The 21,791-nt window shown below is 43.2% G+C and overlaps 2 protein-coding genes across 6 annotated transcripts in view; one reads left to right on the top strand and one right to left on the bottom strand.

Annotated features, from left to right (window-relative positions):
- The window catches only part of LOC133495174 (breast cancer type 1 susceptibility protein homolog), a 27,986-nt gene extending 12,939 nt beyond the window's left edge, over nt 1-15,047 (top strand). For 3 of the 5 annotated variants that reach the window (XM_061809492.1, XM_061809493.1, XM_061809495.1), the window contains exons 19-22: nt 1,693-1,766; nt 2,716-2,770; nt 4,207-4,297; nt 14,464-15,047. In XM_061809492.1, the coding sequence (XP_061665476.1) occupies nt 1,693-1,766; nt 2,716-2,770; nt 4,207-4,297; nt 14,464-14,899 (656 nt within the window). In that variant the 3' untranslated portion in view covers nt 14,900-15,047. Of the gene's footprint in view, nt 1-1,692; nt 1,767-2,715; nt 2,771-4,206; nt 4,412-14,463 lie in introns of those variants that run through there. The other 2 variants (XM_061809497.1, XM_061809496.1) reach the window with 2 other exon arrangements.
- LOC133495177 (rho-related GTP-binding protein RhoN-like) lies at nt 9,409-21,791 on the bottom strand. The gene is made up of 5 exons (XM_061809502.1): nt 21,661-21,791; nt 20,324-20,411; nt 13,929-14,038; nt 11,316-11,450; nt 9,409-9,734 (listed from the first exon to the last, which is right to left on the bottom strand). The coding sequence occupies exons 1-5, from the start codon at nt 21,763-21,765 to the stop codon at nt 9,477-9,479; spliced, it is 696 nt and encodes a 231-aa protein (XP_061665486.1). The 5' UTR covers nt 21,766-21,791; the 3' UTR covers nt 9,409-9,476.

Raw genomic sequence — 21,791 nt, 5'->3', positions numbered from 1 at the left:
TGGCGTTTGCATGTTCTTCCCGTGGCTGCATGGGTTTTCTCCGGGAACTCCGGTTTCCTTGTGAGGATAAGCGGCAAAAGAAAATGGATGGATGGATGGATGATTTTATGATTCACTTGATGCACTTGCTTTAAACCAGTGTTTCTAGAACTAAGGCCTGGGGATCCTCATGACTCAGATGAGGGTGAAATAATTTGCAATAAATTCTGTGGTATTATTTCTTAAAAGGTAAATATGGGGACAAGGCCAACAATAAAAAAAAAAAATGTACAGAACCAATTACTCCTCCCCAACCTAGCTTTAGGCTAAATGCGCAGATATGACCGTGGCATATCGTGCTTTTAGTGTTTACACATGGTACTTACAGTATGTTGAAGAACTCATTCGTTGCCATGGATGTCTATAGTAGTCAAGCTCACAGCCATCAATGTTTGTCGATGATGTGAAGTCCCTTTTTTTTTTTTATCTGTAAGCATAGAGGGAGCGTTCCACAGCTTGTCTGTGAATATCGAGCTTGTAAACAGTTGTAATGACAAAGAGATACCTGTGGATGGTGGCAGTACAACACTTTATTTCCTCGAGATCAGTAGAAGATAAAAGACGAGGGTGTGACTTTTGGCTTTTTCCATTGATCATGAGCAAATGAACTGCCAACACGGAAGCTCTTTATGGAGTGAATCACAAACGACATTGGGGAAAAAAAGCCCCTGATATTCAACTAGCATTGCGAATTGACACTTATAGTGAGTTGTCATAAATATAATTTGCCCTCAAAAGCCCTTTCTCAATCATTTTGTAGTTTGAGGTTGCAGAGAAAGTAGTCAAACTTTTTTTCTATTGAGAGAAGGTTTTTTTTTGGAGTTTCGGTGCTTATCGGTATCGTGTGGGTGCCTCGGCTCAGTTAAGATGCTCTAAAACGACTTGTAGGAAGGAAATCTGGTCTATAAAAGATATATATCAGCTGGGAGGGAATGGGTATATTTAGTTGGCTTTCAGTTGATAAGGCGTCCTTGGGAAAAAAAGTCTCCCTGGACCCAAAAAGTTTGAGAACCTTTCCCTTAAACAACAACAAATCATTTGTATCTGTCTATGGTTGTTCCATGCTGTTGTGCACTGCCGTTTGCAGAATGGCAAAGGACTTTCAGCCGCAGTGATGTCGGCGTCCCGTAGGCCTGCCACAGGCATCGGCGCAACGGAAGCTGACTTCTGACTGACGCCACAAGCGGCTTGAAACCTCCACTCTTATTATATTGCTCCACATGGTGCTTAAACGCATGTATTCGGTTTAAGATTCATGCCTCAGATACCCTAAATTATATGGATAATTATAATTTAAGTAATGATGTATTCATTTAAAATGAGGATTTTAATTGAAATAAACAATTTTCATGTGCATTTTAACTGTTAACGATGATGAGCGGGTGCGCCGAATTAAAGACGCTTGCGATTGTTTTTGTCGTGTATGGTGCTAGCAATGCAAGTTGCTCACGTGAATGCTAATAGACGCTGCCGCCAAGATGAAATGCCAGATGAAAAAAAAAATAATGGAATGAGGACCGGCATGCTGGAAACGGTGCATATCGCCGTCGCCTGTCTCGTCGCGTCAGCCACAATTGCAGAGTAGCTTTTGTCGGCTGTAATTTGCATTTAAATGTCCTAATGTTGCTGCGTGTATGTTTGTTTGTCTCCCAGAGGAAATGGAGTGGATGGCGCAGCTGTGTGGGGCCGCGGTGGCCAAAGACCCGCTGCTGCTCGACAGCAAACAGGTCAGATTGTCGTCACCAACATACTTCGGATGTCGTCAGAGTCAAAATAGTTTCTCAGGAACAGCAATGTTGTCTCTGGGTCAATTTGACCCAGGGCAACGGGGTATCTTTGTCAGTTTGACCCAGGGCATGTTTTCCGCAGGCGTCATCAAAGCAAAAATCCCAATAAACATCTTTCGTTATTAACCCAAGCAGAAGATGTTTTGTACCAAAACAACTTTTAACTGTATATATTCTACACATAGTGAAGAAAATAAGTATTTGAACACCCTGCTATATTGCATATCCACTGTGAGAGATCATCTAAAAAGAAAAATCCAGAAATCACCATGTATGATGTACAAATAAATTGTTAAAAAAAATCATACATGGTGATTTCTGGATTTTTCTTTTTAGATGATCTCTCACAGTGGACATTCACCTACGGTGAAAATTTCAGACCCCTGTGATTTCTAAGTGTGAGAACTTCCAATATAGCAGGGTGTTCAAATACTGTACTTATTTTCTTCACTGTACATATACACAGTATAGTTGTTATTTTTCTATAGAACCTTCATCAACTCATAATTTAATGCACTAGTAAGTTAATGGAAAAAGCTCTGCTATGATTAAATGCACCGGGCCACACTGGCATTGTCAGTCTTTTATCATATTTCTATAATGGCGTGAATGCGGCGGTTTCGCTTTTAATAATTCCCCTTGTGCATATGCTTCATATACTGTATGGTGTTATTTAAGTAAAGTACACCCTTGCACGTTGTGCGCATCAGTAAAGCACTTGCCCCCCTGTCAGCGCTACAATTACAATAATTATTCATGACCAACCCCCAGCTTGGCTTTCAGTTGAGCGTTTAGTGTGCAGATGCTAAATAAAATGAGAGTTAGCCTTAACACTGTGTAAATTGTTTTTTCCTTTTTTTTTGTTTGTTTGTTTGTTTTGGTACCGCAGAAGTCCAAGCAGCTCGTGATCGTTCAGCCTGGATCAGAACCATGCTCGTACAGCAGTGAGTTCCATGTAGCACACACTGCACACATCCACCAATGATTCCCAAAAAGTAACTACGGTGAACTCGTGTTTATTACGGATACATTCCAGGTCTACCTGTAAAAAGTGAACATCTAAAAAGGTTTTGTTTTTGGTTTTTTTAATGAAAAAAGTATGACCCCTTCAACATAGATATAACTGATATATGTTATGCTGAACAGATTCCGCATTTGTGTTTATTTTGTATCCTTGCAAACAAGGACGGTAATACTCTCGCCACAATGCTCACAATCAATTAGTGTTCCCGGTTAGTGTGAAACTCTCACCGAGTCTGGCAGACGACAGACGAGGTGGCAGACGGGTTTTTACCGACAAAACAGATTTGCCGGGGAGAGCGAGTGTGAAAGATTTCGGGCGGCAGAGGAATGGCTGGGAGCAAATGTCAGACAGAGAGGCTTGAGACTGGAGGTTTAGCGGTGGTGGTGAGGTGTCGAAACAAGCAGGAATGACGCAATTTAAAAATGAACTCTGAATTTAAAAAAATGTATTGAATCAAACTGAAATATTACACTTAACCAGTGAATATAAAATACTACTGTAAGATGTGTAATTTAGAATAAAAGTAAAATATTTAGAAAGCGCAAGAGTGATGATTATTTACCAGTGCATTTACAGTTAAAAATGTAAAATAGCAATCGTGGCTGTTCAAACGAACAAAAGTATTAGTAATAAAATATTTTTAATTCAAGGCACGGTGGCTCAGCTGGTAAAGCGTTGGCTTCACAGTTCTGAGATCCCGGGTTCAATCCCGGACCCGCCTTTGTGGAGTTTGCATGTTCTCCCCGTGCCTGCGTGGGTTCCCTTCGGGCACTCCGGTTTCCTCCCACATTCCAAAAACATGCAACATGAATTGGACTCTCTAAATTGCCCGTAGGTGTGATTGTGAGTGCGGCTGTTTGTCTCTATGTGCCCTGCGAGTGGCTGGCGACCAGTTCAGGGTGTACCCCGCCTCCTGCCCGGTGACAGCTGGGATAGGCTCTAGCACTCCCCGCGATACTCGTAAGGATAAGCGGTGAAGAAAATGGATGCATGGTTAATTAAAAAAAATAATAAACTTTTTCTTTTTTTGTAAATGATACTAGACATGACTGAAATTGAAAGTCAACATCTGATGATGACTGTTGGGCAAATATAGAAATGCTTATTTTATTATTATTTATAATGTTAATAATAATAATGTGTAAAATTTTAAATAAATTAAGTAAAAATAGAAATACACTAACCCAAATATTCATAAAAGAATAAAGTCCAATTAAAAAGAGAATACTAGGTATTGTTAATGTTGACGTTTAATGTCAGAAAAATCTAAAATCCTAATACAAAAATAATAACAAATCCTCCGTCTAACACTTGATCATGTGATCTGTTGACACCCGGTTGTTATTCACTGACCAGGTCTTGCCAAACAGGCTACAGTTGTGACTCGCGGTTGGTTGTTGGACTCGGTGGCCACCTACACACTCCAAGGCTACGACAACTACCTCACGTGAGCTTAAGGACATGTTTTCCCGGCATTTTATCTTGAAATGTACTGTACAAAAATGTGCATAAAACAGAAAACCAGAAAAAATGTATAGATAAAGACAATATAATAAATAGTTCACCAAAAATGAAATTGTCCGGGGGTTTTTTCCCATTAGGAACTGATTTTTATTCATGAGAATGATCTGTTTTTAGTAGCTTCTGTAGTTCAAAGCGGTTCCCTGTTGACATGCACAGCTTCCACTAACAACATGGCCACCAAGAGTAGCGCTATTACGCAGAAACACAGTCAGTGTTGCCTCAAGTGAAAATTTTTAATTTATTAATGATTACGTTCCATATATATGTTGACAAAAGGCACATTTTTCCAAGAGGAATACTTTTTTCCTCAAATGTGTCGATGATTTTTGGATCTTCATGAAAGTTCATGGGGGTGGAAAACCTTAGAAAATTGGTTTGTGGAAGGAAGGAAAGAAAAAAAATTTGATTTATGTCATTGTCATTCTCTTTTTCTATGAGTAAAGGGGTCAAATTCGGTTAAGAGATTTATTTTTCTTCAATTCTTGGTGCTTGGAATGTTTTCAATATAAATCAGCGCATTAATATGTGCATTACGTGCATCCTCACCGGGTGACAATGTGTCTCAAAATATTTAAAAATGCAATGTGAAATGAATGCTTTTCTATTTTATAATTCATGAAATGTCCATCACTAGCTTTTGCATGTGGAGTCGCCCTCTGTGCGGAAAAGTTAATTAATAAGTTAATGGAAACCCGCCCGAGGTCAGCAATGTCCAGGAATGTTAAATTATCATCATAAGCATCAACCATACAGTTGTTGATCCGAGGACATCATAGATCACAGGTGTCAAACTCAGGCCCGGGGGCCAGATCCGGTCCGCCACATGATTTTATGTGGCCCGCGAAGGCAAAATCACGTCAACTTCTGTGATTCTTCAAATCTGTACCAAAATTTAAAATTCTCATATCATAAACCATAATGTTGAGGTATTGCAAGCGTTTTTACGTTACCAAACATCAACAATAGTTGAAAAACCCCGTTAGCCTTGATTTCTGTTTTCAAAAGGAATTCATAAATTTCACGTGTCAATATGATTGTGGCGATAAAAGATTTTTGTGATTTGACAGTCCCAACGGCCCTCCGAGGGAAACCCAAACTAGAACGTGGCCCGTGACAAAAATGAGTTTGACACCCCTGTAACACAGATGATTTTGCCAGATGGCCAATGTTAAGAAAGCAGCCCCATTAGGAAAAAAATAAATAAAACACATTATTACAAAGTCAGCCAGTTCAAATGAGTGAATACATGCATAACAGGTACTTGCATTCATCACAATTAGCATTGTTAAGAACAACAGCTGGCTGTGTGAAACCCGCACGAACCAAAACACAAAAACAGGAATGTCACCCCATCTCCCCCGAGGTCTTTTAAATGCCAGATGTGTCGGTGCCAGGACGTGGCTGTCTTCCAGTCAGCTGTTTTTTTTTTTTTTTTTTTTTTTATTAAACGCCCCCTTTTCAGCAGCATCATGTTCAATAGAGTATACAGTTGGAGCACTGAACGGGACTTGTTTTAGTCCTTTATCTGGAGAGAAGGAATGTCACGCTCGTCTCGTTTGAATGAGTCCAATCACTGGGGTTCTTTACAGTGCTCGGAAACGCTCGCGGTCACAAGGTCCTCTGTCTTTAAGTTAGTTAGACGTGTTTGTGTTAAGTGGCTTTGTGCGCGGATCAAGCCTGTTTGTTCGACATCTGTTGAAATTGAGTCGAGGAAACTTAGCTGTGGGTTTATGAGCGTTTATCCGCGCTTGCGTGATCTTTGGTACACCTGGACAAGACAAGACCCACGTTCTCCATTTTGATGTTTCCACAGTACTATTAATCCTTTTGAGCGTACACATTCTTCCCCATTCTTTAATCGGTGCAGTTCGACACGCCGTTCAAATGACTTTTGCATTTTTGATGACTCACGTCCCTTCTCCCCTCTCTAAGTGACAGGGTGAGCATTATCCCGCCGTCATTGGCATTGTGCCGCGTCCGTCGGAGGGGGTGTGGAGGCTGTTGCCTGGTAGCGTGCTCAGTTACTTCGTTATCTCTTTAAAGCCTTTAAATCCATTCATGCTTGACCCGCTTCATAATAGAAAGTACAATAAACTCTCGCCAAACTCACAACCGCTTGAATTTTCTGTAGAACATCAAACTATTAAAATATATAAAACTACAGGGAAAGGTTTGGCTTGCCGTTGGGAGTCGATGCGGCTAATCAGTTGCTAACAGCTCAAGATGAAGAAAATTTTTTTAATGTGCCGTAATTTCTGGCCTATAAGCCGAGACTTTTTTTCACACGCTTTCAACCCTGCGGCTTATACGGTGATGCGGCTAAATTGTGCATTTTTTTCTAACGGCCGCAAGGGGGGCACTCAAGCAGAAAAGGTTAGAGCGAGACCGGTAAAATATATCTGCCGAGGAAGTGGTATGTTTTATTTATTTATTTTAAATCAGCCCTGTTAGCGCTGTGCTAGCATGTTGCTGCTGTGTTACTGACATGTCTGTGATTTTTACCGGTATGTTTTTTTTTTTTACCAGCCTTGTTCGTGCTACCTTGTTGTTGCTATGTTAAGCTAAGGTATTAGAACTTTGAAAACTTTCTTTGAACCGTCTTTCTTTGTAAATATCTCGTGTTTCAATGTGGCCACTTGCGGCTTTTACACAGGTGCAGCTTATGTATGTACCAAACGGTATTTCCTTTACAAATGTACTGGGTGAGGCTTAAAATCAGGTGCGCTCTGTAGGCTGGAAATTACAGTATTTAGGGTTTAAACTATTAATATAAGCAATTGTCACCATTTTTACTGGGGGTGTGTACGGTATTTGAGAATTTTTGCTCGCGAGGTGTTTTCCTGAGTCACCTTTGAGCCATTGCCTTGCTTTAGCATCTCACAGCTCATTAGCCATGCTAGATATGAGAACTGTAACTTTTGTCTTTAAATGTATTTTCTACCTGCCAGGCTAAAGTACTCCAATCTCCAATTACCCCCGCCCCCCCACTGCATTTATAAGATTCTACAGCCTGTCGGTACCACTATTTTTGCTTCACACAATTTTCTGGTGTTTGTCGCTCGCCATTAGAATAAAAAGCTCCCCTTCATGGTCCGTAACGATTCAGGTGCGAAGGAGATTTCATCACCCGGCAAAAAAATAATTCATACGGCCTTGAAGGCTGCAACCTTCCCTGTTCCAATGTGTAAACGCTTACATGGCAACGAGGCATGGCAAGAGCCTGCAACCTGAGGAAGAAAGCGTTTGCCCCCCGCTCCCCAACGGTAATATAAAAGCTTTCTTAGGATTTTCTCAATGGATTCAAATGGCCTTGCACGTTATGTTTTCTTAGCCATTGTTTTCTCGAAACATGCTTACATGAATACACAGTGGAGGGTTTGCTTTGTGTCTTAGCTGTTAGCGTCACTGAATGTAAAGGCATGATGGACGACTGTTTATGAAATATGCCCACCCCTGTACAAGCCCGAGGCGAGAAAAGACTGCAACGTGACACACGTCGCGTCCTCTGTACTTACCCTCCACTAACATTTTTTTTTCTGAGACTTTGCCTCAAGCCTTTTAACCCTTATTTGATTTACTGCGTTTGGAAAATACCCCAAAACACTCATTTCAAACTTGTAAATGCATTTTTTTTTTTTTTTTAGAAATTGTGTTTGAATGCTTACAAGTTGATGCTAGGTCCCGAGTTCAATCCTGGAACCGCCTGTGTGGAGTTTGCATGTTCTCCCCGTGCCTGCGTGGGTTTTCTTTGGGCACTCCGGTTTCCTCCCACATCCCAAAAAACATCCAACATGAATTGGACACTCTAAATTGCCCATAGGTGTGATTTTGAGTGTGACTGTTTGTCTCTATGTGCCCTGCGATTGGCTGGCAACCAGTTCAGGGTGAACCCCGCCACTTGCCCGTTGACAGCTGGGATAGGCTCCAGCACTCCCGCGACCTTTGTGAGGATAAGCGGCTAAGAAAATGTATGGATGGAGGGATAAAGTCTCCAATTTGGTCTTTTATTGCACATCAGTTTTTATCATTCCGAATGGTAGCTTTTGCCACGGAAGTGCTTCATCCCCGGGACCGCCGGCGTGCCCCTGGGCATCTGGCATGACCTCTCCGCATGGCGAGGTGGTGGCGCTGCGAAATGTCACTTCGCTATCGCTCAAAGTAGCAGCAGCGCCAGCAGCTTTGGGGGCTTTCCACACAGATGCACAGTCCCACTTAAAGGTCACATAACGAGGCTCATGAATAATAGCTGCTGCAGTTACATTCGCATATGATGATAGTGAGAAATATGGACTCTATAATGTATGCATGTATTAAAATTATTTTTTTAATAATAATTCAACCCCTAGTAACGCCTGAGTCCAGTGCAGGTAATATGTGCTCCATTGCCACTCAGTGAAGATGTGAATGTGTTTCCGAGTGATTGTCTTAAAAAAAAAAACTTTTACCTGCAGTAGCTTAATGCTAAAACATGATGGGAAGTGCCATAGACTGGCGAACAAATAGCATGCATGTAGGAAGTTCATTCTAACAGCACAGGCATATTATTTGTCCTCTGCAAAGAAAAAAAAATGCAATTATGTAGTCACTCACCAGACTTGCTTCCCCGTCTGTCTGCATGGCTTTATTGTAAAAGTCATTTCCAGAATAATCTGAATAACAAAAACTTATATTTAAACTTATATTTCTTGGCATTTTTGGGTATTTTCACACTAAATCACAGTGAATGAAAGTCCTTCCGGCAGTCACCAGTGTTACGTTTTCTTTATTTCATCATCACACGAACAAAATGACATCAACCTTTGTCCCCCTCCCCCATTGCATTTCACCTTCGCGGTATTACAACAAATATTCATTTAGCAACATTAATATGTGGTGTTAATATTCAAAGCACTTGTGGTCTTTAGGAAATTGCAGAATTTTTAGTGCGTGTCTCATTTATCCGGTTCAGTGGTTTCGTCTACTAGTTTTGTGCTTGGTTACGGATCGGCAGCTCCACCAAAACAAAAAAAAATACACTTGATGGTTTACCTCACATTGTTTTTTTTTTTTTTTTTTTAAAGCAGTGCAAAGACTCGAGACAATAAATTACGTTTCTGCGCAGCTCACATGAGCACGCAGCTCTTGGCGCGCTCCTTCCTGATGGCGGGCGGGTGCTCGTGAATGTCAGTCCGGGGCGGCTGCTGCGAGACCCGCTTGAGCCCCCGCCGCGAGCCGGCACGCTTGAGCGGGGGCCGGGGGGCGGCGCGCCTCACCGATGCCAGGGTGGTCACGTGGAACACGTCGCGGACGGTGTTCTCCGAGTACTTGGAGGTGCACTCGGCGTAGGCCACGGCGCCGATCTGTCTCGCCAGATGAGTACCCTTACATGGACAAAAAGGTCTTGTTTTAATGTAACCCTCAAATAAATCACCCTGATGGAAGAGAACCGAAAGAATGAAATGGCTAAACAATGAGTCAGAGGACATTAAAGTGCCGGGGGTGTGATAATTCTTTGCTTTCAGCAGCTCCTTTCACATTAAAATGATGCACTTGTCGTTTTCTTCGGCAATCGTGGTAGGAAGTAAAAAGATAAAATTTCCGTAATTCCAGGCCTATAGAGCTCACATGGTTATCAGCCTCGGTACAGAGAGTTTAACGCTTGCGCCGACTCTGTGTACCGAGGCTTATAACCATGTGAGCTCTAAAGAGTCTAACGCTAGCGCCGCCTCTTTCTGCGTACCAAGGCTAATAACCAGTTGCGCTAATGCTAGCACCGTGCTAACGCTAGCGCCGCACTAACATTAAACTCTGTATACCCAGACTTATAACCAAGTGCGCTAACGCTCGTGTCGCGCTGACCCTAGCGCCGCATCACCAAGTCAGGTCTTTCCTGAAGTCATTCAAAGCATTGGGATTTGATGCGCGACTTTGAGATTACGGTGGCGCACCATTAACTGACTCGGTTTGTGTGCCCACCGCGCTTGTAGTGTGCCTTTGTCTCCGCGGGCAGGATTAAAAGCCTTTTTGCACAAAACCTTTTCAACGGCGCTCTCCCCTCCTCTCAGATACGCTCGGGCCGCTTTTTTTAGACGGGCGCCGGTAAACCGTCCGCCCGAGTTAGGCCAAAATGAAAAAGACGAGGTTAAAAGAGGCGCGCGTTCGTCCAAATTCCGACTGAAGTCGCTTGATGTCAAATGTAAAAAGGCTTAACGCGGCAATTACTGTCAGGACAATAAGGGTTGTTACCTTTTGCTTTGATGGAGAATTGGAAGGAAAAAAAATAATAACTTGTTAGCTTCCCAGAGTAGGGAATTCACATTTACATGAAAATAAGCTATTAAAATTCATACGCGGCAATGCTCCTTCCTCAAGACACCAACAAAAGAATTGTACCGGTGCCCATCCTGTGTTTGTCTTCCTGCTTTGTTCAGCTCCGCGAGTTTCTGTATTTGTTGAAGCGAATCTGCCGCGAACGTCGCCCGTTTGTTTTTCGGAGGATTTTGTTGACGTGCGCCGCGACAGAAAAGTAATCAACGGCGTGTCAAACTCCAAGCCCGGGGGCCAGATCCGGCCCGCCACGTGATTTTATGTGGCCCGCGAAGCCAAATCTAGAGTGTCAATTTCCGTGATTCTTGTAAAAATCTGTACCGAAATTTCAAATTGTCGTGTATTGTAAATGACAAAATTGAGACATTACAAGCATTTTTGTGTTACCTTACCCTTGATTTCTGATTCCAAAACTACTTCATAAATTGTTGATGTAAGTATGATGAGATGATTAAATATTTTTGTTCCGCAGTCATCACGGCCCTCTGAGGGAAACCTGAACTACAATGTGGCCCGTGAGAAAAATGAGTTTGACATTCCTGGTTTAGGGTGACCAGGCGGCGGAATACCGAGTTACTAGGGCGCGGTTGAAGTTGGAATGGTGGACAAAATGGCGGAAAGGAATTTCTCCTAACCTGTTCGTGGGTGACGGGAATGAGTCTGTGTTTGGAAAGCTCCCTCAAGACGTTGACGTCCGTCCTTAAGTCCAACTTGCAGCCCACCAGCACCACTTTGGCATTGGGGCAGAATTCTTGCGTCTCTCCTTGCCACTGCAGAAACAAAAATGAACCAAAATTGATATTCCCCTAGAAACCAGACAAAATTAGTGAAACAGAAATAGCACAAAAATTCAGTGTCTTGTTGTTTCCTCGCTTCCCGGCACTGGCAAGTACTCCACTTGTACCGTTTCTCCTCGCTTACAAGGAGAGCTTTTCTCCGGCATTGTTCGGACGAGCGGCCGGCGCTGGCTTTGGCTTTGCCCAACGCCGAGCAACCGGTGAATGGGAGCAATTTAGATGAGTCACAAAGGATCGGCGCGAATAAAGCGCTTTATTGTTCCGCGCTAACAACGCCGATCAGTCTGCGTTTTGTGCGGGAGGTAGCGGGTTTGCGTGCTAATCAAAGGACGACAATAAAGGCTAACCTTAGTTAACCCTGAAGTACATTGTACTACAGTGAACTCATGCAACATCACAGAATTTTTAAGCAGTCATTCTTTTATGGGTTTTTACGGTACATCGGTGAGTCCGAATTTCGTTTTGCCTTCAGAGTAGTACATTATCGACAATGTTAAATATGCTTTGATTGTACATGTTGCTGTTCAGTGTGTGTTTAACCATTGGAAACTATATTGTGATTACCATATCACATTTGCTAAATTTACGTCAGGCAATCTATGGCATTTCGCTGAATATATTTCAACATGAAGCTACTTGAAAAGATTCTTAGGAATATTTCATGTTTAAAAGCGTTTTAATGCGTCTGTGGTGTCTGACAAAGTTTCACCAATCAAAGGCTAGTTGCCATTGAAAAGGATGTACTGTCATAATTACCATAATTACCGGCCTACAGAGCGCACCTGGTTATTAGCCTCACCCAGTACATTTGTAAAGGAAATACCATTTGTACATACATAGGCCGCAGCCGTGTAAAAGCCGCAAGTTCCCACATTGAAACACGAGATATTTACAAAGAAAGGTGGTAAGAGTTTTAACGCTAGTGCTGCCGGGCTAATGCTAGCCCCACGCTGACGCTAGCGCCGTGCTAACAAGGCCGGTGTAAAAAAAAAAAAAAATACCAGTAAAACCCACAGACACGGCAGTAACACTAGCGCAGCGGTAACAGTGCTGGGCCGGGAAAAGTCAGTTCCTCAGCACATATATTCCACCGGTCTCACTCTTACCTTTTCCGCTCGAGTGCCCCCCCTTGCGGCCGTTAGGGGAAAAAAAAATGCACAAATTAGCCGCATCACCGCATAATCCGCAGGTTTGAAAGAGTGTGGAAAAAAAGTTGCGGTTTATAGGCCGGAAATTACGGTATTTATTGTTGTTCTCTGCACGGAATGCATTTTACGACTGAGAAGAGAAGGACCTCAGGGCGCTGTAGAAAGCTTGGGAAGTTCCAGTACGTCACAATCCTTCTGGCAGTACTTAATGAATTCATGCTATATGACATACTGTAAGTCGGATTCTGCTATATTTAGCCTTGCCCGCAGTACGTCATTGCATTCACTTATACGGAATATTTTAGCTGTTTTGGCTCAGCAGAAATAGCAGTAATTTGTTTTTTTCCATGTATTAATAAAAGGTAGCTTGTACGGCTGATTTTGTTTCATGGGTCAAAAAGTCAGTCACTCTGCACCGATTAATGGCATTGCAATTCATTTCAAAGGGAAATACAATACACTTTTTGGATTCAATACACAATTTTTTTAGACCTACGTTGTATTTATGCTACAAGGACTTGAAGCAGTAAAATATTTTGATAGCCGCCCTGAATCACGTTGACATTTGGTGATGCATGATCAGGGCCTTTCTCCTAAAATAAAGATTTCAGAGACAACAGAGGACACGGAATTGAAAAATTGAAGCAGCTTTCAAACTCGAGCTATTTTTCAAACTGCGGAGGGGGGGAAAGTGAGAGTTAAAAGATAATTGAAGGACACGACGGCTCGCTGTCAGGCGCGGTTATTAAAAACACTGCAGAAAATACACGACGTCGCTTCACGTTATCTTTGCGCTGATTAGTTGAGCACGTCTAATTGCTTGGTTCACCTTTTTTTTTTTTCTTTCTTTTTTTGTCTCTTGCGCTGAAGTCGAATTGAAAAGTGCCGTCCGACGTGTCACTCCAGCATCCCCAGCATGCATTGTGCAAACTGTGAACCCGCCGCACGAGGGCAAAGTTCAAGTCGGCCGATTAAAGAATTTGTCCCCTACATTGTGATGCTTTTTTTTTTTTTGTCTTTAGTTGTGCTGATCCTGTCACACGGTGATGATGATGATGGATGTCGGAGGAGTCAAAAGGGCCACCGTAACACGGGCATGTGGGGTATGCATGGAAACGGTCAAAGTTTGCAGTTAGCCGTAGTAATATAGCTCCATTGATTACAGCGTTATAACAACAACACTGAAGCTATTCGTTAGCAAGCTAACTGCGATTTGCGTCCTTTATGAGCATCCTATGTGAAGCAAAGCTATGTGGTTGTTTCGGGTACACAATTTGTTCATGTCCACGGACACCACACTGACCTTTTTCACCACGCTGTCCATCGTCTCCGGACGACTGATGTCGAAGCAGATGAGGACGGCGTCCGAGTCGGGATATGCTAACGGCCGCACGTTGTCATAGTAGGCAGAACCTGTCCAGGGGGATTGGGTGGGGGATAAAAAAACAAAACAAAAAACAGACGTGACCAACCAACACCTAAAAATGGACTATAGTATCCCCCTCCATATTTGGAGTGGCGAAGTTGGTGATAACACTTGTAACTTGTCACCCATTGAAATGAATAGAAATGCCATGAATCTGTTCCAAAAACATCCATCTTGTTTTTAGGAAGGTAAAACAGCTCGATACAGTTTTGTACCTTTGAAAGACATCCAATAATACGTAGGATATAAAGAATTAAACATTTGTGAATTCTGCTTCATTTTTTTAATGAATTTGACATTTTGTGGTTCCTTCTAGTGTGTGTGTGCCTTGGCAGACAATAAAGACACAAAGATGGTTACAACTAATTTCAGTAAGATGAAGTTATATTAGTTGTTTTTTTTTTTTTTTTAGGATTAGGAATGCACACGGTGGACGGGTGGATCAGCTGGAAAGCTTTGGCCTCACAGTTCTGAGGTCCCGGGTTCAATCCCGGCCCTGCCTGTGTGGAGTTGGCGTGTTCTCCCCGTGCCTGCGTGGGCACTTCGGTTTCCTCCCACATCCCAAAAAACATCCAACATTGATTGGACACTCTAAATTGCCCCTCGGTGTGATTGTGAGTGTGGCTGTTTGTCTCGATGTGCCCTGCGATTGGCTGGCAACCCGTTCAGGGTGTACCTCCGCCTCCTGCCCGTTGACAGCTGGGATAGGCTCTGGCACGCACCGCGACCCTTGCGGGGATAAGCGGCAAAAAAATGAATGGATGGAAGAATACACGCCTGTGAGTATCGTTATATTGCCTCTCTACGTGTTGCTGTGCCTTTTGTGTTCCTCGGTACTACTACTTTAGCCCGTCTGGATTTTGCATTATGTATTGGCATTAAATTAGCAGACAAAAGTTATGTTGTTTGGTGACAAACCCAATACGTAATTGTCTTTTTGTTGATTAGTTTGGCAGCAGATTTAAAATAATTGCCCCCACCCCAAAAATAGATAACTGTATCAATGAAGGCCTCCCCCTATCAACCTTACCGCGTCTTCTGCAGTTGAGTAATTGATGCCCCCCGGACATCTTTTGTGAATAGTTGCTTCTGTTCAATTCTGAATTACCTTTTTTGTTTTTTTCATGCCAAAGTAAGAAAAATTGCAACAAATGTGATTAGCAAACAGCGGATGAAAATGATGAGTGGGTGAAAGTTATGTTTTGAAACCCGGGGCAAGGGGGCGGGGGGGGGGGTGACCATTACTCAACTGAGGGACAAGTGCGGGCGGTATTCTGAATGGCTCGTCAACTTGCTCGTCGACAATGCTATTTTATTCTCCCAGGGGGGCCCAGGGTGAATTGGGGCCATTGTGACAACATTCCGACGCCGCTCGGATTCCTAGTCGGCAAAATATTGCGCTTTTGTGGCCCAAACATTCGGCATCAGCACTTTGACTCAGAATTCCAATCAAATTCCACAACGGAATGCGGCGTTTTCCCTCTTTCAAATGGGACATATTATTCTCAAGATCCCTTAAAAAAATAGATTATATAGCAATAAATGTGATTAGCAACGAGCGAGGGAGCGAGCCATTATTTTTCGTATGCACAACCAAATTTTTTGTGTGGTTCATTCAGGGAGCGCGAGCGACTGACAGGCACCAGCTGTGCTCAAAACAATCGCCTTCATAAATTCCTTTAAAAAAAAATAATAATAATAATCCTGTCAGTGGAGCATTCTCTTAACAGGGAAAAATAAAACGCACAAACGGCACTCGAGTCTGAAGGTTTTTCCCTGCTGCGCATCTAAGACTAATCCATGTTCCGCGCTAATGTGTATTGATCTCTGAGCCTTTTCGGATCTGCTCACTGGGGTCCTCGTACAAGCAGTAGCCGTAGTACGACGCCCCCGGGGGCCGCGGCAAGAAGGCCCGGCGCCATCTGTCTGCATCCAAAAACGAAGGCCCTTAAAGAGCCTCCGGCGGCGGTCGCTGGTGCACGGCAGCCATTTTGCTATGCCAGTGGACATTAAGCGTGCGCGGGGGAAAGAGGGGCGGGTGGGGGGGGTGTTTATTAATAAATTAGACGTTTTGTTCTTACACGCTTGCACAAATGTTACACAATTCAAACACACTGATGTCAAAACCTGAATTTAACTCCTCGGGTGGATTAAAGTGCATGACAATACACGTTCTTTTACGGTAGACTTTGGATGATAATGAAATGTAACTTTGAATATGTTATGATTATAGTGGGGCGGAACAGTGGGCTCAGCTGGTAAAGCGTTGGCCTCACAGTTCTGAGGTTCCGGGTTCAATCCCGGCCCTGCCTGTGTGGACTTTCCACGTTCTCCCCGTGCCTGTGTGGGTTTCCTCCCGCATCCCAAAAATATGCAACATTAAATGCACACTCTCAATTGCCCCTAGGTGTGATTGTGACTGGGGCTATTTCTCTATGTGCCCTGCAATTGGCTGGCAACCAGCTCGAGGTCTACCCCGCCTCCTGCCCTTTGGCAGGTGGGATAGGCTCCAGCACTGCCCGTGACCCTTGTGAGGATAAGCGGCTAAGAAAATGAATGGATGTAGCTTTCTCACCCATTTGATTTTTTTATACAAATTAATTAAATTAATCAAATTAACAGCGCGACGTGTGAAGTTACAGTTGTGATAAATGGAATCTTAAACTTTTAATGAGGCAGAAAGTCTGCGCCGAAATCACCTTTTAATGAGCCCGACCGAGCACCTTTTCTTTGACGCCCCCCCCCCCGAAAAAAAATAACTGCACGGCATATTTATCTAATTTGCATTTATGCAAAATCTTGTTAGCAATTTTCAATCCTCTCTCACCGTCGCTTTCTTTCGTTCTGTAAAATAACTGATAAGAGACAATCGGGCCAGCCCTTCTCTTTTCGTTGTTTTGCATAATTCACGAGCCCCCCCCCCCCCCCCATGATGACATCTTCCATCAGAGCGCAGTAATGCTCATTAATATTGAAAGCATGTTTTGTCTATTTTATTTTTCCCCCTTTCTTACACGTCCCCGCTGCGTTTTGTGATCCGTCGACTCAAACTGCGCGTTGATCCGATTATTATTCAGTCGCACAAGCGGAGTGCGGCTAATTGCTCGGCGTAAACAATCGGCGGCGCCCCGCGGAGATGATGATGTTCTATCGCTCGCGCTTTAAAATGTCAAAAATTCCTTGATTTGTTTTTGTCCCCGGCGTGTTTGTTTGCCGTCACAAGTTCTCTTAATAACTTGGACACATTCCTTCAGCAGTGATTCTTAAGAAATGAACGTTTATAAATGACACAAACAAAATTTTGAGACTTTTTATGTTCTTCGTGTATCATATTATTCTGTTCAACAAAGTACAGACAAGCAACTCATTTTTGACTGCTCCGATTAATTCAGCGTGACTTTTTTCCCCGACTGGTGTGTCTGGAGGCAAATGAATCCCATTTTTTTTGCCCCCCTCCCTCAGAAATCAGACGCTGCAATACTCTGCAATATTAATGGTTAAGGGTAGCGAACTGACATCTGGGCTTCTCCCCTTGACATTAAAACTCCCGACTCCCTGTTGCGATTAATATGCCGCTGCCGACGACTTTGTCAGCTTTTCCTGCAAGACTCGCTTCCCATCCGATAAGCGGATGAGGACGTTCGAATCCAAACGAACGTGTCGTCCTGCTTCGGTTAAGCGGTGGTTTGGCCAAATCTGGCAACGCCGATTTTAGGAAGCCCACACAAGAATGTGTAAATCCATCCATCCATTTTCTTAGCCGCTTATCTGGATGTCGGACTTAAAAATTTGCATGTAGACAAAAGTTTTTTTAAGTGGGCCTGTGTTTACGTGGACGTGTTTTTTGACAAATGTCAATGGCGCTCATGTCTAAAAGAAAGATCCAGGAAATAACCCCGCCCCTCCGCCCACATGGGAGCGAGACTTTGACGCAGCAAGTCTATTGATTTTCAATGTGACCTCGCATTTCCTAATGGAGCCTATCGGAGTAGTCGAACCTCCTCCACTCGAGCGCTCAAGAGTGCAGCACTTTGACAGTCTCGTCACAATTTTTTTTTGGGGGGGGGACCTCTCAGGGCGCATCGCAAACAGCAGCACTTGAAGCTAAAAAGTAGATCAAAAAGTAAATAGAAGCCTCGTTTCCAGATGCCCCGCGCGCACAGCAGATCTGGTGCCGGGGCTTTCAAGGAAGTAATCGGAGGTCATCGGAGTTGCTCATGAATGATGGATGCGATGTTGCCGTGATCCCGCCGACAAATGGAGGGATGAAAGCAGACCAGCTCGAAAAGTGTCTGGGTGGCAAAAAGTCAGTTCGCAGCGTTTAACCGGACGGCTTTTGTCTGTTTTAAAACTCAAATGTCGCCCTTGAGCGCAAAAACTTTTGCCCGCCGCTGGTTTTGGAGGACGCGTGGAAGACGAGGCCTGGAAGGAAGGAAATGAAAAAACGATTAAGCGATAGGGGGGGGGGTCAGGAAGACGGATTGCGGTAACCGAAGACGAAAGAGCGAGTGGGAGAGCGCTGAGAGTCCGCTGCCTCGATACACCGGGACTCCTGACCTTCACGCTTTGCAGGACCAGCGAAAGGACTCGCTGTTCGGGAGAGTCTCCTCCCTGCGGACCTCAAGCGAACACGTCCATGTGGCTTATCCATCTATTCGTTTTCTATTCGTCTGGAGAGCTTGGGGGGAAATGTGGGTCCACCTTGGACTAGTCACCAGCCAAACACAGGGCAGATATTCACTTTTACACCCATGAAGCCAGCGTGCAACATTTGAGAATGTGGGAGGAAACTGGAGTACGTGGGGGGGGGGGGGGTGAGATTCAAACCAAGAACCTCAACTGTGAGGCCGATGCACTAACCACTACGGCTCTCTGCTGCTTGTGACTTGTTTGAGTGTAAATTTGTGATTCTTTAATACACACCAGGGCGGCACGGTGGCTCAGCTGGTAAAGCGTTAGCCTCACAGTTCTGAGGTCCCGGGTTCGATCCCGGACCCGCCTGTGTGGGTTTTCTCTGGGTACTCCGGTTACCTTCCAAAAACATGCAACATGAATTGGACACTCTAAATTGCCCCTAGGTGTGATTGTGTGTGCGGCTGTTTGTCTCTATGTGCCCTGCGATTGGCTGGCCACCGGTTTAGGGTCTACCCTGCCTCCTGCCCCGTTGACAGGTGGGATAGGCTCCGGCACTCCCTGCAACCCTCGTGAGGATAAGCGGTAAAGAAAATGGATGAATGGATAACACACATCAACGTGCCAAAACTGTGTGAGAGTGCATGTTTTTTTAATGTGAGCGTACCAGGTTAATGTGTGTTTTGTGTGTGTAGATGTGTGCGTGTGCGCGCAAAGTATCGAGAGAGTGTATTAACATGAGAGGCTTGTCATCTTGGGAGAGTGTATTTAGATCAGTGGGAGAGTATGTGAGTCCATAAATGTGAGTGAGAGAGCATGATTTAGCACGTGTGACTGTAGTATTTGTGTGCGTGTGTGTGTGTGTGTGTGTGTGTGTGTGAGAGTGTTGTTAGTGAAAACATGACAGTGAAAGTGCCAGGGTGTGTGAGAGCGAGTGAGCGTTTGTGAAAGTGTTTGCAGGCAACAGAGGCTGATGCGGCGTCTCGTCTTAAACGGGCGGACGGCCCCAAACGCCCGTGGGCCTAAAACGGACCTCTGGGGAACTGTTATTAGAAAAGTAAAGGAGAGTTGCGTCGTGTCATGTACGCATCATACTGTAAGTCCCCCGCCCCGCCCCGGCACTCATCTCAAAAGCCCGTCGGTCTGGTCCGTCAGGATGCTCGCACAAAATCCAACTCACGCTATGTACGCCGCATTGTGTGCAAAGCCAGTTTTGTTTTTGGGTAACAATTTGTTACATCAGGCAGACTGAAATACTGAACCACGGCGAGTTGAGCTTCACAAACAACTTCGGCGTGGCACGCCGCCAACATTACGTATGAAAAACTGTTAAATAAACACACACACACTCGCTCTCACACACACCCTAAAAATACTGTCGAAACAAGACCGGACCTGCAGACTAAAACAAGACAACTAGCAATAACTGAAGTGCATTTGAAGGAAAAATTTTTTGTATTAAATATGGCATTCTGTGATGAAGATATTCTCATCTAACTTTTTTTTTTTTTTGTGTGGAAAAAATAGGATTGGGGAGGGACGACTGATGTAAACGTATACTGTATAACGAGTATAGCAGACGTGGCTCTCGCGAACCCCCTCTGGCGAAATCCTGGCCTTGGAAAAATCCAACCTGTTACCTGACGTGTCCCACATGTTGAGCTCGATGCGCTGCTTGTCGATCTCAAAGCTCGCCGTGTAGTTCTCGAACACAGTCGGTACGTAATTCTGCGGCGACAGGAGATTATAATTATTATTATTCGAGTAGGTGGTGAGCAAGTGGCTGAAAAATGTCCAAAACAAAAGGCCTGCGTGGGAATACGTCATAATTCAGTCCCGTTTCAAGTAAGTTGGAAGTCCCAAGTTTAGCAAAGTTGAGTCACACAAATTTGGCTCGGTCACAGCATGAGTGCAGTGAGAATTGTTTTTTTTTTTTTTTTTTTTTAATTAATAAATAAATATATATATATATATATATATATATATTTTTTTTTTTTTTTTACAAATATAAAAGAAAATATTTCACATGGATCATAAAATCCAGACTGTGTTGGGAAATGTACGCTGTTTATTGTCTATCTAGTAAAAATAGAATTGGACGTGTAACTTTTGTACCTCTAAATCTGCTCATTTATCATAATTTATCATTTATTATTAAAAAATAACAATATTTTAATGAAATGTGCTCTTTGGGTGCAGAAAACCCCGTTAGGGAATGTGACAGTTTGGCCCCAAGTTTGTTTTGGAGTGAATATATTTTCACTAGAAAATAATAATATTCAATTTATATTGTGTTGATCATTTTACTATTATTATTTTGATTCTGATTTATGATTGATCTTTATGAGGAAAGGCACTTTGTTTACAGCTATATATATTTTTTTTAATTGCTCTAAAAGTTGAGTAAAGTTGCTATTATGGATAGAATTTTGCTCGGGGCTATTATTATGAAACCAGTACTTGAAAAAAAATACACGTCACAGATACAAAACTGACAGACTTTCTTAAAAAAAAAAATATCAGAACAATATTGTTTTATTCATTAAAAAACGAGATGATTGTATATTAAAAATATATAGAGAAAATAAATACATTAATTAAATCAATTATAAATAATAAAGTATATTTATTCAAAATAGGCAATGTGTTTAGTACATAATACAAAATACTGTTTTTGTCAAGAAAAAAAAAGATATAATAAAACTACACAGCTGTTCGTGTACATATAGTATATATATTTGGGGATCTTTTTTTGGGGGGTGGGCACCACGTTTTGAACCCTATTTGTGGTTAAAGTCATCGGCAAAAACTGTTCATTTCTTTTCAACATAAAGACATTTGTAAGTGAGCCTAAAGTTTTAAAAACGAGCCAGACGTTTTCTTGGTGCGTCATGCGTAAAAGCGCACAAACTCCACGCAAAGCCGACGTGACCCAATCAAAGAATTGTTGGGGGAAAAAAAATCCCTGCGCGCTTACCTCTGGATACGAATCTTTGGCAAAGACGTGCAGCAGAGCCGTTTTTCCACAGCGCGTGTCCCCGACCACCACGATTTTGCACCGGAGCGGTCCTTTGCCCTCCATCGCGCGTCTTGGGCGGGGGGGGGGGT

This window comes from Syngnathoides biaculeatus, chromosome 22 (genome assembly GCF_019802595.1).
Source record: "Syngnathoides biaculeatus isolate LvHL_M chromosome 22, ASM1980259v1, whole genome shotgun sequence".
In the NCBI taxonomy this organism is placed as follows: domain Eukaryota; kingdom Metazoa; phylum Chordata; class Actinopteri; order Syngnathiformes; family Syngnathidae; genus Syngnathoides; species Syngnathoides biaculeatus.
Note: the sequence above shows the minus strand (reverse complement) of the source record. Positions and strands in the feature narration are given on the sequence as shown.

Bases quoted from the DNA above. Each gene is read 5' to 3' on its own strand.
- LOC133495177 (XM_061809502.1), bottom strand. From the start codon at position 21,765: ATGGAGGGCAAAGGACCGCTCCGGTGCAAAATCGTGGTGGTCGGGGAC. The intron at 14,039-20,323 runs GTAACAGGTTGG...CCCCCTGGACAG, and splicing joins CAACATGTGGGACACGTCAG to GTTCTGCCTACTATGACAAC. The intron at 9,735-11,315 runs GTTAGGAGAAAT...TGTCCATGTAAG, and splicing joins TTCCCGTCACCCACGAACAG to GGTACTCATCTGGCGAGACA.